The 19888-nt window shown below is 37.0% G+C and overlaps 3 protein-coding genes across 7 annotated transcripts; 2 read left to right on the forward strand and 1 right to left on the reverse strand.

The window, feature by feature from the left end:
* The first annotated feature begins 205 nt into the window (after positions 1-205).
* LOC112733353 (root phototropism protein 3) lies at positions 206-3668 on the forward strand. 2 transcript variants are annotated; one of them, XM_025782284.3, is made up of 4 exons: positions 206-1214; positions 1293-1362; positions 1446-2717; positions 2781-3668. In XM_025782284.3, exons 1-4 carry the CDS (start codon positions 1120-1122, stop codon positions 3345-3347), a joined length of 2004 nt encoding a protein of 667 aa, XP_025638069.1. In that variant the 5' UTR covers positions 206-1119; the 3' UTR covers positions 3348-3668. The 2 variants fall into 2 exon arrangements, with proteins under 2 accessions (XP_025638069.1, XP_025638067.1); XM_025782282.3 differs by having other exon boundaries at positions 659-1362.
* A 6208-nt stretch (positions 3669-9876) lies between these two features.
* Positions 9877-13280, reverse strand: LOC112733354 (transcription factor bHLH143). Of its 3 annotated transcripts, none has more exons than XM_025782287.3 (5): positions 13172-13256; positions 12201-12793; positions 11898-12061; positions 10740-11811; positions 9877-10572 (listed from the first exon to the last, which is right to left on the reverse strand). In XM_025782287.3, exon 4 carries the CDS (start codon positions 11792-11794, stop codon positions 10769-10771), a length of 1026 nt encoding a protein of 341 aa, XP_025638072.1. In that variant the 5' UTR covers positions 11795-11811; positions 11898-12061; positions 12201-12793; positions 13172-13256; the 3' UTR covers positions 9877-10572; positions 10740-10768. The 3 variants fall into 3 exon arrangements, with proteins under 3 accessions (XP_025638072.1, XP_072068595.1, XP_025638070.1); XM_072212494.1 differs by having other exon boundaries at positions 12201-12784; positions 13172-13250; XM_025782285.3 differs by having other exon boundaries at positions 9877-11811; positions 13172-13280.
* Positions 13281-13906: 626 nt separating this feature from the next.
* On the forward strand, positions 13907-19743 carry LOC112736039 (uncharacterized). Of its 2 annotated transcripts, XM_072212495.1 has the most exons (21): positions 13907-14211; positions 14947-15222; positions 15336-15838; positions 15911-16134; positions 16241-16318; positions 16406-16471; positions 16550-16618; positions 16694-16768; positions 16842-16895; positions 17052-17138; positions 17219-17287; positions 17369-17434; positions 17517-17612; positions 17736-17801; positions 17886-18369; positions 18457-18543; positions 18658-18786; positions 18877-19011; positions 19147-19259; positions 19330-19423; positions 19509-19743. In XM_072212495.1, the coding sequence occupies exons 1-21, from the start codon at positions 14025-14027 to the stop codon at positions 19680-19682; spliced, it is 3132 nt and encodes a 1043-aa protein (XP_072068596.1). In that variant the 5' UTR covers positions 13907-14024; the 3' UTR covers positions 19683-19743. The 2 variants fall into 2 exon arrangements, with proteins under 2 accessions (XP_072068596.1, XP_025641183.2); XM_025785398.3 differs by lacking the exon at positions 17219-17287.
* Positions 19744-19888: the final 145 nt, after the last annotated feature.

Genomic DNA, 19888 nt, shown 5'->3' on the forward strand with positions numbered 1-19888 from the left:
GACCCAAAATAAACCATCATTAGATGGGGATTTGACCAAAGGAAAGTTCAATATATCCCTTTTTTGTCCGGCATTCAACGCCATTAGCCCACAAATTAAAATATATGGTTCATAACACAAGATAATACACTTCAATCAATTGCACATCCACCTTTTTGTTTGTTCTCATCTCCTCATTATATTTAATGAAATGGATAAGAATAGCGATTGCATTCATGTTAGTATGTTACTATTCTTGATATTCGGTCTTAATTTCACGTATTGAGTTACAATATTTCAGGTATATATTAACATTTTAGTGTTAAATATAAACACATTTTGTTAGTAATTTATTTACTTTGATGTTATTTTTCTAAAAAGTATACTAATATGTGAATATGATAAATCAGAATGTTAAGGGGACAAAGTGAAACGGAAAAGAATTCAATAACAGAAAGACACGTTGCAATTGAATTGAATTGAATTTTTTAACCTTTGGTTTGATATGACAACCACAAAAACAGAACGGTTTTGTTATCCCAAAATGACAAGGTTGGATGTTTCCTTTTGTTGACGTTTTCACACATTTTAGTTGGGACGCGTGATTTTTCTTCACTCTTTTTTTATCCGTGTGTAATCACTCTTATATAGTTGGTAATGGTGATTTGCATGTATATGTTGGAGTTTAGAATCACCAAAAGAAATGCTTCGTTGATTGTTTCTCATGGTGAAAAGGAATGTTTTGGAGACACACACAAAAACACACAAATAAAGAATAAGGTGAAAAGGAAGAGACATACATGGGTGAGGTAGCAATTAGAAAATGAAGCTACCTTAGTAGACTAGTACAACACATGAACACTGAGTATTGAGTGGTATATATCTCAAAATCAAAGCTGAAATGAACAAGAAACGAAACAGAACATCCTCATAACACAACACAACACAAGACACTCCTGAGTGATTTGAGTGTGTGAGAAGAAACCGACAAGTTTTTGAGATAAGTCCAAGCATCCCATGTGGTTTCCTCCCACTTTCCATGAACTTTGTTTCTGTGCCCCTTCCATTCTTCTCTTAAACCCACTTTTCTAAGGACAACAATCCAATCCAATCCAATCCAAGTTAGCTAACCTCTCAGCCATGTGGGAATCCCAGGGAGACTCAGCAGCAGGACTCATCTCTTCAACCAAACTTGGAGTCCAAACTCAAGAGTTTCACCAAAGAGGAAGCTCTTGGTATGTATACAAATTCATAATGCTAATGCCTTCATCTGTTGCTGTGAATTTATTCATCTACTGTGTTATTGTATCAAGGTATGTTTCAGCTGATATTCCAAGTGACCTCTTAATTCAAATTGCTGAAACTAATTTCCACTTGCACAAGGTACCTACCTTAATTTTGTTTTGTTTTGTTTTGTTCTATTGGATTGTGTGGTCTTTTCATTCTGTTCTCCTATTTTGTGAAAGTATCCTCTGCTATCTAGAAGTGCAAAGCTGAACAGAATCTTATACGATTCGCGAGACCCTGACTTGAGCAAGATTGTTATGGATGATCTCCCTGGTGGACCTGAGGCTTTTGAGCTTGCATCCAAATTCTGCTATGGAATCCCTGTTGATTTAACAGCAGGCAACATCTCGGGCCTAAGATGCACTGCGGAGTATCTCGAAATGACAGAGGATTTAGAAGAAGGCAATCTCATATTCAAAACAGAAGCATTTCTAAGCTATGTGGTCTTGTCTTCATGGAGAGACTCCATACTTGTGTTGAAAAGCTGTGAGAAGCTCTCACCGTGGGCAGAGAACCTTCAAATCGTCCGAAGATGCAGCGAATCGATTGCGTGGAAGGCCTGCGCCAATCCGAAAGGAATAAGGTGGTCATACACAGGAAGAGCAGCCAAAGGTTCAAGCCCAAAATGGATTGAAATGAAGGATTCTAGCCCCAGTAGGAACCAGAATCAAGTTGTTCCACCTGATTGGTGGTTTGAAGATGTTTCAATCCTTAGAATTGATCACTTTGTCAGAGTGATGACCGCAATCAAGGTAAAAGGAATGAGGTTTGAATTGATTGGTGCTGGAATAATGCACTATGCATCAAAATGGCTGCCAGGGTTGATGATGAATGAAGCAGCAATGCCAGCAGATGAATCAAGCAATTTCAGCAACAGTAATAGTAGCAGTAGTAGTGGTGGAGGACTTCACATGATTGTGGCTGCATCCAAAGAAGAGAACACTTCAACTACCAGTCTTCAAGCTAAAGATCAAAGGATGATAGTTGAGAGCCTAATCAGCATAATTCCACAACAGAAGGACAGTGTTACATGCAGCTTCTTGCTGAGGCTTCTTAGGATGGCAAACATGTTGAAAGTGGCACCTGCATTGGTGAATGAGTTGGAGAAGAGGGTGGGAATGCAGTTTGAGCAAGCAACACTTGGTGATCTTTTGATACCTTGTTATGAAAAAAGTGAGACTGTGTATGATGTGGATCTTGTTCAGAGGGTGTTGGAGCATTTTCTTGTTCAGGAGCAGAGTGAGAGTGTTAGTCCAAATAGGGAATCATTTTCGGAGAAGCAGATGAATGCAAAGGCAAGAGTTGCAAGGCTTGTTGACAGTTATCTCACTGAAGTTTCCAGAGACAGGAACCTTTCCCTCACAAAGTTTCAGGTTCTTGCAGAAGCTTTGCCTGACTCAGCTAGGACATCTGATGATGGCCTTTACAGGGCAGTTGATTCTTATCTTAAGGTAACTTTTTATTAATTCATTCTTAAACTAGTATGCAATGTTCTAATGAATTGAATTTAACAGGCACATCCGACGCTTAGCGAGCACGAAAGGAAGCGACTGTGCCGAGTAATGGATTGCCAGAAACTGTCCATTGATGCTTGCATGCATGCTGCTCAAAATGAGAGGCTACCACTAAGAGTAGTAGTCCAAGTTCTGTTCTCTGAGCAAGTCAAGATAAGCAATGCACTGGCCAACACTGCTTTGAAAGAAGGTGTTGGTGTTGAATCTCATCAGTATCAGCCTCCTGTGCTCACCAACCGGAAAACACTTCTGGAAGGGACGCCGCAATCCTTCCAAGAAGGGTGGACAGCAGCCAAGAAAGACATTAACACACTCAAGTTTGAGCTTGAGACTGTCAAGACCAAGTATTTGGAGCTTCAGAATGACATGGAGAATCTTCAGAAACAATTTGATAAGCTCATGCTCAAGCAGAAGCACACTTCACCATGGACTAGTGGCTGGAAGAAACTCAGCAAACTCACCAAGATCACAGATAATCATCATCATCACATTGCACCTCAGATTCCAACTCCTGAAGAACCACACACCAGGAAGACAACTAGAAGGTGGAGAAACTCAATTTCATGACAATCTCATATTCATTACAATCATATGTTTGGTGATTATGGATGAATTATGTCAAGCTCAACCATCATAATTTTCAACTTCTATTAGACCAATAAAATTAGGACCTAAATGAGAGGAGCACTAATTTCCACGTGTGCATAACTTTTTGAACTGTTAGATACTGACACAACAGTCCAAAGATTTTCTGGTCCGTTATGCAATCAGCAAATTTTCATCTCCACGGGACTATTCAACATATCAATTTATTTTAGAATAATGTGTTTTATTCTGTATACCTTTAATTAAAGCAATCAGACACTACTTTATGGTTTGCTGAAGCAATCAAGCCGCCCTTGTACTATTCATTCTGCAAATTATTTTCCGTTTCTAGAGTTGCAAGAATTTGACAATTATATTCCCCTGAGCTAATTTATAATGCCGATTTCCTTAACTGGAATTATTAGATTACAATTCACACATGATTCTTAATTTTAATTTGGAGTGTAGCTAACTTTAGTACGGAAAACTAAATATAATGTAAACTTATAACTGTACGGAATATACATAAACGAAGAAACATGATTAGATGTTGCAAGATTAATCATGGCATCGTGCATGAAAATAGTGACCCAGTTATAATGTGACAAGCCCACAATTAGTCAATGAACCACGCACTAAATAATGGAATCAAAGACAGTGACAGATAACAAATAGACTGCTATTTGAGAAATGATTTATATGTTTCTTTTGTAATCTTACATAAGTTGATATATATAGTTATATACATTATTCTATTATTCGGTAGAACAACATAGACCCACTTGTGATGAATTTTATATCCTTTCAATAGTAAAAAAAGGTGGCAATTAGAGTGAATGCAAATAATAATATATTGTGATTTGATAATAATTAACTTTCACTTGTGCTCATGTTCCTATTAAACGATTTGATTCTGGTGTCCTTGTCCATGCACTTATTTGGAGACAATGTTTTGTTTTGAAATCCATGAATGGTTAATCTTTTAGGAAAGTTATCAGGTAGACCGGGAATACCGGTGTTCGAGTTGTTTTAACCGTTGATTTTAATTAATATATATTATATATATTTTTTATAATTCAGATCAACGTTAAAACAACTGAAACACCGGTATTCCCGGTATACCTGAAACTCTTCCAATCTTTTATGCATTGTTACTATCTCCAACAGTGTTGGTTTATGGTATAACCAGAAATATTTAGGACAGAGATATAAGAAAAATACGTAGATGAAAGGAATGGGAATCACACATTTTTACTTTACTGAAGCAGTACATTTATAGGATTTTAATCCATGACACTACCACATCACCACTAAACTAGGAAGTGGGATGAACAGAAACTGCCACATACCCACTAGATAAGGAAGTGGAATAACAAAAACTACTTTTCTCCTAAAGTGCAGGAACCACTAATTGACTAAAACAACAAACTGAAACAATAATAAAAAAAAACTTAATGCAGTCCAAAAGCAAATAATTAACACTCCTCCTTGCTTTAGGATCTGCAAACTCCAATTTTCTGCCTCAATAGCTCAAACTTGCTGACAGGAAGTGGCTTTGTAAACAAATCTGCCAATTGATCTTCTGACCTGCAATAAACCAAAGTTATTTCTCCATTTTGCTGCATCTCTCTTAAGAAGTAGAGCTTGATGTTAAAATGTTTAGTCTTGCCATGACACACTGGATCCTTTGAAATCGCAATTGCTGCCTGGTTGTCGATAAACACTTCTGTCTTGTGATTCTGTTGGAGATGTAAATCACATAAGATCTTTTTCAGCCACAAAACTTGATTTACAGCTGCTGTTGCTGCTATGAATTCAGATTCTGCAGTGGATTGTGCTACTGTCTCCTGCTTCTTTGTGCACCATGAAAAAACTCCTGAGCCTAAACTGAAACAATATCCGGAAGTGCTCTTCATGTCATCAATGGATCCAGCCCAGTCACTATCAGAGAATCCACACAACTTGAAATTTTGACAGCTCTCAAACTTCACACCATAATCAACAGTACCTTTAATATATCTCAATACCCTTCTTGCTGCCTTTAAATGCATTTCACTAGCACAATGCATAAATCGCGAGAGAAGGCTTACAGCAAACAAAATGTCCGGCCTTGTTGCAGTGAGATACATTAAACATCCAATCAAGCTCCTGTAATAGCCTTCATCAACTTTATCAGCACCATCTTCTTTGCTCAGCTTCTCCTTTTGGTTCATTGGTGTGCTAACCGCTTTGCACTCCTCCATCTGGAATTTTTTTAAGATTTCCTTAGCATATTTTTTTTGACATATGAACACATCATCCTCATTTTGTTTGATCTCAATTCCAAGAAAATAAGACATAAGACCAAGATCAGTCATTTCAAAAACTTGCATCATTTCTTGCTTGAATTCTTCAACCAAACTTGTATCATCTCCAGTTACTAAAAGATCATCAACATAGAGGGAAACTATGAGAAAATTTTTTCCCTTATGTTTTACATAAAGAGTGGCCTCAGACAAGCTTTTTACAAAGCCTATGCTCAATAGGTGTTCATTTATCCTACTGTACCAAGCTCTTGGTGCTTGTTTTAATCCATAAAGGGCTTTTTTTAGTAGATAGACTTTATCTTCTTCTCCATGCATAACAAATCCCTCTGGCTGCTCCACATATATCTCTTCTTGTAAAACTCCATTTAAAAAAGCTGATTTGACATCTAAATGGAATACTTTCCAGCCTTGTTGAGCAGCAACTGCTAACACCAATCTAATTGTATCTAATCTAGACACTGGTGCAAATGTGTCAGAATAATCAACACCAAAAATTTGTGCATACCCTTTTACTACAAGTCTGGCCTTGTATTTATTGATAGAGCAATCCGCATTAAGCTTTGTTTTGAACACCCATTTAACTCCAATAACTTTTCTGTCTTGAGGCTTGTCAACCTTTTCCCATGTGTTGTTTTTTTGAATCATTGAAATCTCATCCTCCATTGCCTTTTTCCATTTTGGATCCTTGAGTGCTTCTTCACAGCAACTAGGTTCGCATACTGCTACATTGCATCTTTGATAAATGTCTGACAGCAGTCTTGTGCCTCTGATGGGATGATCATCTTCTAATTCATTTTGACACAACTCTGTTGTTTGGTTTCCGCCATAATCATCTTCAATATTGTTACAAGGTTCAATTGTTTTTCGTGGGTTCTTCCAATCCCATTGTTGATCTTCATTGAAATGCACATCCCTAGACACAGTCAACTTTCCAGATTGAGGATGATACACTTTGTAGGCTTTTGAAACAGAACTATAACCCACAAAAATACCCGGAATTGCTTTCTTGTCAAGCTTGTCGCGCTTAACCTGTGGAACATGTGCAAAACAAACACAACCAAACACTTTAAGAAAGGTTAGTGAAGGCTTATATCCATACCAAGCTTCAAAAGGAGTTTTGTCTTTCAAAGCCTTGGATGGAAGTCGATTTTGAAGAAAAACGGCTGTGTTGGCCGCTTCAGCCCAAAATTCTTTAGGCAATTCCTTCTCATGCAGCATGCATCTGGCCATCTCCATTACTGATCTATTTCTCCTTTCACTAACTCCATTTTGCTCTGGAGTGTATGGGGTTGTGAGTTGATGTACAATACCAGCTTCTTCACAAAATTGATCAAATTGTGTTGAGGTGTACTCCTTCCCATTATCTGATCTTAGAAATTGTATCTTGCACCCACTTTGAGTTTCCACCATATTCTTGAACTTTACAAAGACTCCAGCCACTTCATGCTTGAATTTCAAGAAAAAAATCCAGCACATTCTTGTAAAATCATCTATGAAAAGAATAAAGTATAAACTACCTTGTAACGATGGAGTTTTTTGAGGTCCTGCCATATCAGTGTGGATGAGTTGCAGCTTTTGAGAGGCTCTCCAAACTGTTTTGGGAAATGACACTCTGTTTTGTTTACCAAATTGACAGGCATTACAATTTGGCAAATGATCAGAGAGTATTGGTAGACCTTCAATCATATCTTTCCTCTTCATGTTCAGCATCCTTTGAATATGACAGTGACCAAGTCGCTTATGCCAGAGTTCAGTGGGACTGACTTGGGTGATGTAAGCTGTCTGCTCCTCCACAATTGGATCAAATGAGAAGCTTTTTCCTCTCATTTTAACCCTTAAAATCTCCCGACCGGTAGTGTCAAAGATAAGACAATGTAGATTTTCGAAAAAAACTTTAAATCCCTTTTCTAACAATTGACCCACACTAAGCAGATTTTGGTCAATGTCAGGCACATACAGAACATCTGAAATGGTTTTCATACCTGAGCTAGTTGAAATTACAATTGTTCCTTTTCCTTTTGCAGAAATATAGTCACCATTCCCAATTCTGACTTTTGAGAATTTAGCAGGCTTCAAATCCTTGAAAAGAGTTTTATCATATGTCATGTGGTTTGTACAACCACTATCAATCAGCCAGCATTCAGAACTACTCCTTGCTGAGAAGCATGTTGCCACAAAGATTTGATCTTCTTCATTTTGCTCTACAACATTGGCATTAGCTTCATGTTGTTGAAATTTGCCTTTGCAAATTACAGCTTCATGTCCAAGCTGATTGCACTTGTTGCACTTTGCGTCTGGTCTTCTCCAACATCTGAAGGGTGGGTGACCCATTTTGCCACAATGCTCACAAGGTGGGTAATTTTTCTTTTTACCTTTGTCTTTGCTTTGGCTGCTTTGACTACTTCCAACTTCATGATGCTTGGCTGGTAAAGCACCTTCAACCACGTGATCTTGTCTCATAAGCCTTCGCTGCTCTTGGGCCTGCAAGGCATGTAACACTCCTGCTAAGGTGATTTTGGACAGATCCTTCGTATTCTCCAAAGTAGTTATTGATGCTTCATATCTCTCTGGCACTGTAACTAGAATTTTTTCCACAATTCTAGAATCAGTGAATTCAGTGCCGAGTAATCTAACTTTGTTTGCAATAGAAAGCAACCTGTCAGAGTATTCTTTGATTGTCTCAGAATCTTTCATTCTCTGCATCTCGAATTCCCTCATCAAGTTGAGCACTTGCATGCCTCGAATCCTCTCATCCCCTGCGTATTCTTCCTTTAAATAGTCCCAAATTGCTTTTGGTGTTTTGAGAGTCATGATTCTGGTGAAGATTATTGATGAAACACCAGTAAAGAGACATGATCTTGCCTTTGCCTTCCTTGTTTTTTTCTCCTTGTGCAATTTTATTTGAGCCATGGTAGGATTGTTTGGCAGCGGAGGAATTTCGTAATCCTCTTCCACGGCTTCCCAAAGGTCCAATGCCTCCAAATAAGACTCCATTTTAACTGCCCAAAGGTCATAGTTTTCTCCATCAAAGGTGGGCGGAGCAATTTGTGAGAGACTTGCTTCACCTTCCATTTTCACAGGCCCCGTAAGAAGAATGCTCTGATACCAGTTTGTTGGTTTATGGTATAACCAGAAATATTTAGGACAGAGATATAAGAAAAATACGTAGATGAAAGGAATGGGAATCACACATTTTTACTTTACTGAAGCAGTACATTTATAGGATTTTAATCCATGACACTACCACATCACCACTAAACTAGGAAGTGGGATGAACAGAAACTGCCACATACCCACTAGATAAGGAAGTGGAATAACAAAAACTACTTTTCTCCTAAAGTGCAGGAACCACTAATTGACTAAAACAACAAACTGAAACAATAATAAAAAAAAACTTAATGCAGTCCAAAAGCAAATAATTAACAAACAGTCCCAATGTCTTCTGGATCTAACCTACACTCTTGCCCATGGCTTCATGTACGACAATACCTGCCTCCTTGAATAATTTCTTTTTTAAAAACTCCACACTTAAATCAAACGAAAATTTAAATAAAAAGAAAAGAGATATAGGTTTGTTCAATTCCTTCTACAGTGATTGTGATGGTGAAAAACAGAGAAATATAACCAATGAAGTAACCAATAAAAACAACAAAATAACAAAAAATTGTTTCAAAAATTATAAATCATAAAATTGTTTAGTTTGAATTTGAAGCTGCTGCAACCTAAGAAGAAAACACCTACAAATGCATGGAAAAAAATGTGTTTTGATGAAAAATTAAATGCGATGAATTTGATTGGCGTTAAAAAATTTGGAGAACTGATTTGATTGAGTAAAAATTTCAAAATCAATGTCTAATAGGTGATATTTAGGATACCATTTTATCCACATTTATTCGTCTTTATTTGGTTGATTTCTAAACCACAAAGACCTAATGATACAAAGAGTATAATTCTTCCATAGTAGAGCTTCTATATTTACCAATATCCATCTTTCGATTCTTAGAGCTTACTCCCACTTGGTGCATTAATTGTATGATATTCTCATGCAAAATAATAGATTATTAAAATAATACATCAGCAATAGATTACAGAAAACATTTTTACACTTTTTATTTAAATTCTAGCCATATCAGTCATCAAAATATCTTGTATGAGGTATTACAATCATTTGAGGAGCACATGCAAAATGTACAAGATAAGGAACATGATAATGGGATCATAGATTGATAGTAATATTAAATTATTCAAGATTCAACATATACAAGCATGAAGCACATCAGACACCTGACAAGATAAACCTGCATACATGATACACCACTACCATAATCTTTCACATTACATTATTCACACAATCAAAACAACCGACACATGCTATATAGTACATAATAGCATAATGACCTATATCAATCACAAAGTACGATAAACTAGAATTGTTGATCATCATTCCTCCCTCAAAACAAAAGTAACCCTTCACCACAAATGCTATACCCAAACACAAAGGGGCCCCATCAAGAAACTCATGATGAACACTAGGAGGGCTCTCTCCCCTTCAAGCACTATCCCCAACACAAGGAGAACTTTCATGGTACTTTAAGAGTTTTATGGCAGCATGTTATGTATGCATACTTTGAAAGATGAAAGAGAGGACAAAAGCATGAAATCAAGAATTGGAAAAAGCGGGTGGAGTGTGGGACCCCAGTTACTCAATGCGCATGCATTCAATCACCAACCGGGTGCAACACTTGAGAGAAAAAAAGGAGAGGGTCCTCATATTTACAGCACAGCTTGCCACTACTGCCTCCATACCCTTCAATCTGTGACCCTTTACTCCTTCAACAAAAGCTACTATATTGTAATCATTTGGTCAACAAATTGAAGCCCCATTGCGCAATTTGCTCCAACTGCAGTGGTAAAGAGAGTAGTACTATCTATTTTAGCATTAGTACCTTTATTTCCCAAACATATGTACCCCGAAACAAAAAGAAAAGAAACAAGCAAGCATACTAGGTTAAAAAAGAGCTCAAAGAAATGCATCTTTCCACTTCAACCAACATACTAAAACTTGAACCTGGGTGGCAGTGAGTAGCTAATTATAGTTTACTCCAAGTGTTGAGTTTTGGACGCCAAAGCTTTCAAGTACTCAATAGTTTGATCAATGACAAAAAGTGGCTGCTTTCCTTTTGCACCAGGAATCAAGTTCTCAAGAACTCTCAATAATTCCCGAATCTGGTCCTTTTTCAACTGAAAATCACCTGCCATTGATTTACCTACTTTCTCAGCGCCAAAAGAATTCTGTGATTCAGCATCACTAATGCACTCGTGGTTTTCATTTGGTCTTAACGAACTGGAACTGTCCACAGGTTGTGGTGATCTATTGCAGCCACCATCAACTAACTTCGGCCTTTTGTTAGGCCAGTCATAGGTAGCAACCCCCTCAGTTGTGTGTTGAAATTGTTCTTGCATACCATAGGTCCTTTTAGTAACCAAAGGGGAATGGTCTGTACTTGTTACCTCGTCATCATCACAATCATTATAATCACTGTCATCATCATCAGAATAAAGCAATGCATTGATTTCCTCCGTGTCTTCATGCATTTCACTTTCTTCATGACCTACATGATCATTATCAGACTTTTTTGGTAAACTGCAATCGGCTAGACCATTTTGACGCATACTACTTGTCCATCCCTTCTCATTTATATCACAAGCTAGAGGAAATTCTCTAGCAGAAATAATTGGACCCTGGACATGAGGGAGGCCAGGACCGTAAAACATTCGTGTCTTATTACCAGAGCGGTCAAAAATCAGGAATTTTCTCTGCAAAGATTCAGGATTTGCATTTTGCAAAGACCCTCCAGTATGCACTTCTTTGAAACCTGTTTTTGCAATGGGATGCCGAAGGAAATGTTTCAACTCATCTGTTGGCTCAGTCTTTGGACCCGGGATAGCAGGAGCTGCAGGTCCTTGAAATGCATTGACAGCAGGAAAGATGCGAGTGGTAGAATTTAAACATGCTGAAATACCAAGTAAGCTGGGGTCTTCCAGCATGCCAAAGCAATTCAAATATGGATATCGCCAAGCCACATGCTGTGGGCGAGGCAAACATCTATCAGCCTTAACCATTCAACGAAACAAACGACCTAAAAGAACAAGAGAATCCATCACTCAATGCTAAATGCAAGAAGCATTTGACACTAGAGAATAAAGTGCATTTGGAAAGACATACCCGTAAATGCTATGTACACCAGATATCGGATTAGATCTCCAGTGACTTGCTGCTTCTCTTAGGAAAAAAGGAAAGAAAAGGAAAACAACAAACTCCAACTTAACGAAAATGAAATCTGAGTAAATCTACGTGACGGGCTTAAGCAAATGACGGAAGTACTCAGCCTGCAAAGGATCAGAAAACAGCATTGATGATTCAAAATTTCAAAAAAGCTACTAGCTTATAATCACATGTATAGATAATAGAAATGATTCAAACGAACAGTCAGGGATAATGTATACAATCACCAATGTTTTCACTGACCTGACAAAAGTGCAGCGGTTGGAAGCAAGCTATAACTCTAACAACAATTGTCGATTCACCTTCAAGGCCATTCTCATGTTTCAATGCCCGAAATCTTGTTTGGCTTGCTGCTTGGCACACCATAACTTCTTTTGACCCTTACCACACTACTCAGTCAATCACTCAATCTGAATGTTTTATGTGCGCCAAAGAAATGCCAAACAGAATATGGCAACGAAGACACCAAACAAAAAACAGGGATGGCCAGACTAGAGATCAATACGCAACAATTACACACTAAAGATACAAGTATACAACACAGGGAATCTGCCTCCGCTTCCTATATCTTAGCCAATTCTATACTTATCAGAAGAAAAGATAAAACACTGGGTAGCTTCCATGGCAGTAGCCCAAGCAACAAGGGAAAAAGCTAATATAATAGAGTATTATGGAAATGGTGATTTACAGAATAACTTTACAATACAAATTCAACCGCACAACTTGACGGAACACATCAACAGAAAGACCCAACCAACGCATGCTGATTTCTTTCAGATATCCAGAACTTCTTAAAGCTTCATGCAGATATTATGCGCTCGGAATAACTGGCATCCCTAAAACAATATTATATCATCATTGAATAAAGATCAAAGTTTGTTTGTACAAGACACAACACTCACATTTCTAAAATCAGAGGGGAAAATGTCTTAGATGAAAAACACAACAATAATCACTGTGAAAATGGACATACAAATTGCTTGTTTGCAATCGCCATCACACAATTACATGAAAGATCTAAGATGTTAATTTCAGAGGTAGATGACTCAAGAAAGGAAAAAGGCATATCCTTATGGGAATTGACAATAGACTGGAGGAAATCTAGCGCAAATTCAAGTAAAGTCTTCACATTTTTCACCCGATCACCCAATTAAGAAGAGAATATAGAAAGCTCAAAAAGCAGAATAAGGAAAACAAGCGTTTGAAGTACTTACAGATGGATATGACTTGGTATGAGCGAAAACAATGTCTTCTTTTCAGCAGAGAATAAAGAAAGAGAAAGAGAAAGAGAAAAGGAAGCAGTTCAAGTCTATATAGACACCCAATTTTCACTTTTTAGTTTTTACATTTTTAAATTCTTTTTTATTTTTTATCATAAATTTAAAATAATAACCTATTAAAAGATTATTTGAATTATTAACAACGAATACAATATTTTTTAAAGATGAGTTTTACATAATATAGGATTTTACTATCATGTGTCTAAAGATATTGGTTAAACATATTTTAATTTTTTTTAATATTTTTGATACATTCAATGCATTAAAAACATAAAAATATTTATTTTTATAATAAATAATATTAAAATATTTTTTATAATATGTTTGATCAATATCTTTAAGACATAGAATAACAAAATTCTATAATATATTCCGAAAAGATTAATAAATTTGTTGATATAATCATTTTCAGAAATCTTTGATATAATATTTAGGATTTTTTATAGGTAATTTATAGGAAATTGTCCGATAATTAAATATGAATATTCTGTTTTCATAAATTAAAACTTATTATATCATGTAGGTTGTCAAATAATTTCAGTTAAAAAATTATATTATTTAAGTTATCTACTCATTTTTCCCTAATTATTATAATGATAATACTTGAGACTTGATCCTCATCGGATAATCTTGTACGTTGTACGTATCACCGCTTATTATTTTTAAGGGCCCAGCTACACATACAAGTATCCAAGCTTCCAAGTTGGCCCAGCCCAAATCGAAGACACGCGCATAAGGAAGCATAACATGGCGCGTCAAAATCACGCGCTCAACACAAACGGTTCGTATGGCAGACTCTTCCACTTCCTCCACTTCTTCCACTTCTCAAAACGCTTCGAAACCAAGGAAACGCTCCCAATTTCGAGCAAAAATCAAAGTTCAAAAAATAGAAATCGTTGTTCGAAACCTCCATCAAAACAACATCAAACTCTACGTGAAGAATCTGAAGAGAAAACGAAGCAAATACACTCAACGTAAGTTCATCAAGAAAACCTCCCAATTTTAGTTTTCTTCTACGTCGTTCTTCTCTAGGGTTTACTGTGCTATTATTCTTGCTTCTTTGTCACACTGTTCTAAGTTCTACGTCATTCTTCTAAGTTTTACGTCGTTCTACATTCTTGTTCTAAGTTCTCTTGCTACTGTTGTTGATTTTTGGGGCTTTATTCCGTAGATTGGGGGTTGTATACTGTTTGAACTTGTAATGTGACTTGATATTGATGCATGTTTGAGTGATATCTCACTGATATATATGAATGTATCTGAATAATTTCAATGGGTGTATCTCACTGTTATCAATGGGTGTATCTGATTCTTACATATGGGTGTATCTTACTCTTATCAATGGGTGTATCTGACTCATATATGCGTGTATCTTACTGATATCTGAATTAATTTGATATTGAAGCATGTTTGAGTGATAACTGACTGATATATATGGATTTATATGAATAATATCTATGGGTGTATCTCCCTGTTAACAATGAGTGTATCGGATTCTTACATATGGGTGTATCTTACTGTTATTAGACCTTGTAATGTTGCTTGATATTGAAACATGTTTGACTGATATCTGACTGATATATATGAATGTATCTGAATAATTTCAATGGGTGTATCTCACTGTTATCAATGGGTGTATCTGATTCTTACATATGGGTGTATCTTACTGTTACTAATGGGAGTATATTTGTGTGTATTTTTTGTTTCAGACAAAATGGCAGCAAGAAACCAAACGAAAGACCTTAAGTGTGCCACACATCTCCTGAGTGATAAGTTCAGAAACATGGCTGAGGAGAAGAAGGCAATTGTCAGGGATCTCGGATTTGGTGGGTTGATGCACGTCCCACCTCTAAGGGTGGATCACCAACTCTTAAGGGAACTGGCAAACAACTTCAAACTTGGGGAGAACAAACTGAAGACAGGATATGGTTCTTTCCAAATAACACCAAAGACAATAGGTGATGCGCTTGGCATCAATGCAACAGGTAACTAGCTCAAAATTATAGGTGTATATTAAGTTCATGCTTGGGTGTATTTAAGGTTGATGCTTGGGTGTTTTTGAACCGATTTTGATACTTTGTTGTTTTCTTTTTTGTAGGAAATCTGTTTCCTGAGAAAGTTGAGTATAAGCAACTTTATAAGCAACTTTCTGATGATGACAAAATAATTTATAGAAGATTCCAGGGTAAGACCCTCAAAAGTCTTACCGATGAAATGATGGAAATCGGCGTTGGCAGCGAAGAGGAACGCCTGATGTTCAAGAGGATATTCATCCTCTACATACAGATGGCGTTCCTTTTGCCAACGACGATAAACAAAATATCGCCCGTGCACCTCGCCCCAATTTTTAAGATGGACGGCATATCGGAGAGAAACTGGGGGGCGCATGTTTTGACCTTCTTGATCAAAGGCATCACAGACTACCAGGATAAGAAGAAGAAGGCAATTGATGGCTGCCTCTTTGCCCTCATGATAATATACTTTCATCTTTCTGAAAACAAAGGCAAGAAGAGGGCCGAAAGACCACCAAAGCCTTGGATTGCCAACTGGACTAAGGAGAAGTTGGTGGAAAGAATGACTGCAGAAAAAGAAGAAACTTTGGTAAGTAAACATAATATGTTGCTTGTATTTTATTTACCTGAATGCTGCTAGCTAAAATATCTCATGTTTCAGGGGATTGTGAAGATGGCGGAGACAAGAGCAAGAGAAAAAATGAAAGAAAAAGAAAAAAAAGAAAAAACACAAGAAATCAAAAAAACAAAAAAAAGGAAGGCGAGTCCAACATCGTCTTCGGAGACAGAAACAGCTACTGACAGTGACACTACTACCTCTGAGTCTGAGAGTCAACAAGACTCGGAGGATTCAGCAAGAAAACACCCCATCAAAAAGGGGAAAAAGTAAGTACCATACTTGGGTGTAATTTCTTTTTCGAGTTGGGTGTATCTTGTTGATCACGTTGGGTGTATTTTATTATGTTCTAAATAATCACTGTTTGCCTTCCAGAATGGACTCCAGAAAAAGAAAGCAGAGGCAAGAGGAGCCAGATTCTGATTCAGAATCTGAATCTGAACAAAGTGATGAGTAATGTCCTGAAATTATTACTCCTTTCTTTTGGCTTCATTATAAAGATTTCGTGTATTAACTGAAGTGTCTGTTATTAACTTATAGGAGTGAAGAATCATCACCTGCAGAGAAGGAGAAGGAAAAGAAAAAAACAAAAACAACACCAAAAAAGTAAGCACTTCTTTGCATAATATTCTGTGATAAAATTAATTTTTTATTTCTGATTGGTACTCTTTTTTTTCCACCCAGAACACAACCAAAAAAGAAAAAAGTTCTCGTGGAGGATTCACCTCCTAAAGAAGACCAATACTTTGACGGGTACAGTACCTCGTAAGCTATATTACCGTCTATCGTCGTAATTATTTTTGTTAACATCTTCCTTTATGAATGTAGTGAGACATATGAAATATCAAGTGATGAACTGGATGAATGGCTAGGGCAAAACGTTGATAAATCTGCTGCAGAGGGGTATGTCTTGATGGGCTGTCTATTTCATATTTTTTTGTGTTTTGCATGCTAATAATTGTTTCTTGTTTTGCAGGGAGAACCAACCTGACCTGCGATCGACAGAAGGTCGCTATGTGTCGTCTGAAACGTAAGAAGCTTTATTATTTAATAAAATCTTGTTATCATGAATTGGGTGTGTCTTGTGGTACCATTTGGGTGTATTGAGTGGATCAAGTTGGGTGTATGTTGTCTAATAAGTTGGAATATTAACTTTGTTGTGTTGCTTGGATCAAATCTGTCTTAGAATACCGGCTGTGAACTTGGGAACTGATGCTCCTTCCTCTCAAGGAAACACAGAACAGAGTAGTGTAAACCAGCCGTCACAGAGCATGTAATTTCTCTTTCAAATCACCGTTACTTTTGTTCTTCTATTACCCTTCTACTTCTAATTCTGTATATATTTTTTTTTAGAAAAAAAAGCCCTTTATTATTTTATTCAAGAAAAAAAAGGCAGGAAAAAAAAGCAAAAACTGCAAGTATGTAAGTTCTCAAAAAAACAAAGCCTGTCTTATTTTTGAATTGTTCGGGTGTATTTCTTGAATTTCTTTGGGTGTATTTTAGGTTGAGTCCGTCTGATTCGAATATGATGGTTGTGAGGGAACAGACACCGTCCGAAGCGCTTGCAATGTGAGTTTTACAATAATATTCAACCTTATAACCTTATTATTTTCAAAGGCGTTGTTAACCTTTCATTTTTCTTCTTGTTTAGAGTCCCGATTCAGGTTTTTGTGCCGGCATCCCAAACAACCACAGAGACAGATTTTGAACCAACCCCTATGCTACAGATTGAAGGGACTACAGAAACGTAAGAAATAGTATTGAGTGTATATTTGTTTGGAGTTTGGGTGTATATTAGCTAACAGTTTGGGTGTATATTGTTCCTGATTAGTTTCTTTTACGCCGTGATTAATTTTTTGTAACTGTGCAGCACTCCTGAAACCCCCAAACAACTTCAAGAGACCACACCCACGGTTCCCCCAGCTCCAACTAAAGTGTAAGTTCATCAGACTAAAATCAATCTTTGCTTATCATCTGTATATTCTTATTCTTATTCTTATTCTTATACATGATGACGCAGTCATCCAGACGCAGAAGACGCTGCTGCCCTGTTGATGATGGCACGGACAGCTTCCTATGTTCCGAAAACAGATCCAGGGGTGCCATCATTCAGCCTTGGATTGACTGATTCAAGCCAGGAGGGGGCGTCAACGCAGGAGACAGAAATGGAAAAATCTCCAGAAGCTGCGAATTTGATAGAACAATTGGACAGTTTGGTCCAAAGAATAGCAAGCAGCGCGACGAAGGGAAAAAACACAAGTCCACAAATTCAGAGGGAGACTGGGGGAGAAAGTTCTGCAAAGTTTGAAACTCCTCGGGGATTATATCAGATTACGGATGATATGAAACAAAAGTGCTACATCTGGGGGACGAGACTGAAGGAAGATGCAGATGGCAATACTAACGAGTATGAGGAGATGTGCACTCTGATTGGCCAAGGAGAATACATTTTGATGAGAATGCACCTTGCTTCCCTCCAGGCAAAAAGTGATATAGAATCTCAGGTAATATTAGAATAAGATTACTGTTTTTACACCAAAGTCAATTACAATGCTTATTAATGTAAAATTGATTTCGGCATATATTTCTAGATTGTATCTGCCGTCTGCCTCATCCTCAACAACAAAAATGAAAAGAGATTTCAAGAACAAATATACTGTCTCCCCCCCGATATTGTGGTAAGTCTTACTTCTACGATCTTCGGGTGTATTTTCTGTATTGATTTGGGTGTATTTGTCACGTTCCATTGGGTGTAAGTTTAGTGTTTCATTTCTCGTTTCCCATTCTTGCAGTGCATGGCGCTTTCGGATCACCCAAACGGGGAATTCGTATCACCAAAAACGAAAAAGGAATTCAGGGTGGAAGCCTACCCGAGTTTCATTCCCTTCATAGATAGAAAAAAATTGACTTCGCACCCATATGTAAGTTTTCGTTTGCTAAATTTGTTACTACGCTTATTTACTTATTTGCAAAATAAAATAACACACTGTTCATGTGTGGGAATCCTTCAGATTTTTGCCCCTGTCTGCTACGCCGGGCATTGGTGGTTATGGCTGATAAATACAAGAAAGCGGAAATGTCAAATACTTGACCCGCTACACAAAATAGCTCCCACTGATGAGAGAAAGACCATTAATAAATTCACTGTAAGTTGCCTCTGTCTTCTTTACTTTAATAGATAGGTCTATTTCGTTAGTTGTGATGGGTGTATATTGTCCATTCAGTTGGGTGTATCTTGTCCATTCATTCGGGTGTATTACTGATTTGTTTTCGTATTTAAGGGATACGTATTTTCAAGATTGATAACATATGCCGGCGGGAAACCTCTTCAGAAAGGGGAGAGGGAGAAGGAAATTAAATCACCATATGTTAAAATATCAGGCCAAAAAACAAGGTATAAATTTGTGAGTCTGAACATTAAACTTTTGTAAATGAGATTTGTAATTTATATTCTTTGTTTTCAGCTATGACTGCGCTGTGTACGTTATGAAATGGATGGAGATAATTGAGCCAGAAAACATCAAAAAGGGGAAGTATCAATGGGATAATTGGCCACAGGTAACTGTCTTTAAAACCATATAACTCTGTATTACTTTACTGAATTAATATTGCTGTTTAAACAGAATATACTTTTTTATTGTAGGAGGAGGTGGACCACTATAGAGTGGAATACGCATCCCGTATACTATTCAGTGAGATGAATACACAGAGAGATCAGGCAATTAGAGAGAGTAGTGCTATAAGGCTGTCGAAGCCATCCTCTATATTATTAAGTCCATTTTGTCAGATTAATTCTACTGATATAGAAAGTGGGTAGTTTGTAAATTGAACAAATGATGTAAATATTTGCCATTTATCAACAACTTCTATTCCATGTATATTTTTTCCCATTTATCAACAACTTCTATTCCATGTTAAATTATCTGTGCTGGTAAACTGTCTGTGATGTATTCAAAAGCTGTATTACAGGTGGTAAAATATGAAGGAAAAAATCAAGGCATATATAAACACAAACTATAAACT

The sequence above is a fragment of the Arachis hypogaea genome, chromosome 13 (genome assembly GCF_003086295.3).
Source record: "Arachis hypogaea cultivar Tifrunner chromosome 13, arahy.Tifrunner.gnm2.J5K5, whole genome shotgun sequence".
Taxonomy (NCBI): domain Eukaryota; kingdom Viridiplantae; phylum Streptophyta; class Magnoliopsida; order Fabales; family Fabaceae; genus Arachis; species Arachis hypogaea.

What these genes read in the sequence shown, in the direction of transcription:
- LOC112736039 (XM_072212495.1), top strand. Translation starts at nt 14,025, where the DNA reads ATGGCAGACTCTTCCACTTCCTCCACTTCTTCCACTTCTCAAAACGCT. An exon ending in CGCTATGTGTCGTCTGAAAC is followed by an intron (nt 16,896 to 17,051) that starts GTAAGAAGCTTT and finishes AATCTGTCTTAG; the next exon opens with AATACCGGCTGTGAACTTGG. An exon ending in AAAGCAAAAACTGCAAGTAT is followed by an intron (nt 17,288 to 17,368) that starts GTAAGTTCTCAA and finishes GGTGTATTTTAG; the next exon opens with GTTGAGTCCGTCTGATTCGA.
- LOC112733353 (XM_025782282.3), top strand. Translation starts at nt 1,120, where the DNA reads ATGTGGGAATCCCAGGGAGACTCAGCAGCAGGACTCATCTCTTCAACC. An exon ending in CTAATTTCCACTTGCACAAG is followed by an intron (nt 1,363 to 1,445) that starts GTACCTACCTTA and finishes ATTTTGTGAAAG; the next exon opens with TATCCTCTGCTATCTAGAAG. An exon ending in CAGTTGATTCTTATCTTAAG is followed by an intron (nt 2,718 to 2,780) that starts GTAACTTTTTAT and finishes TGAATTTAACAG; the next exon opens with GCACATCCGACGCTTAGCGA.
- LOC112733354 (XM_025782285.3), bottom strand. Translation starts at nt 11,794, where the DNA reads ATGGTTAAGGCTGATAGATGTTTGCCTCGCCCACAGCATGTGGCTTGG.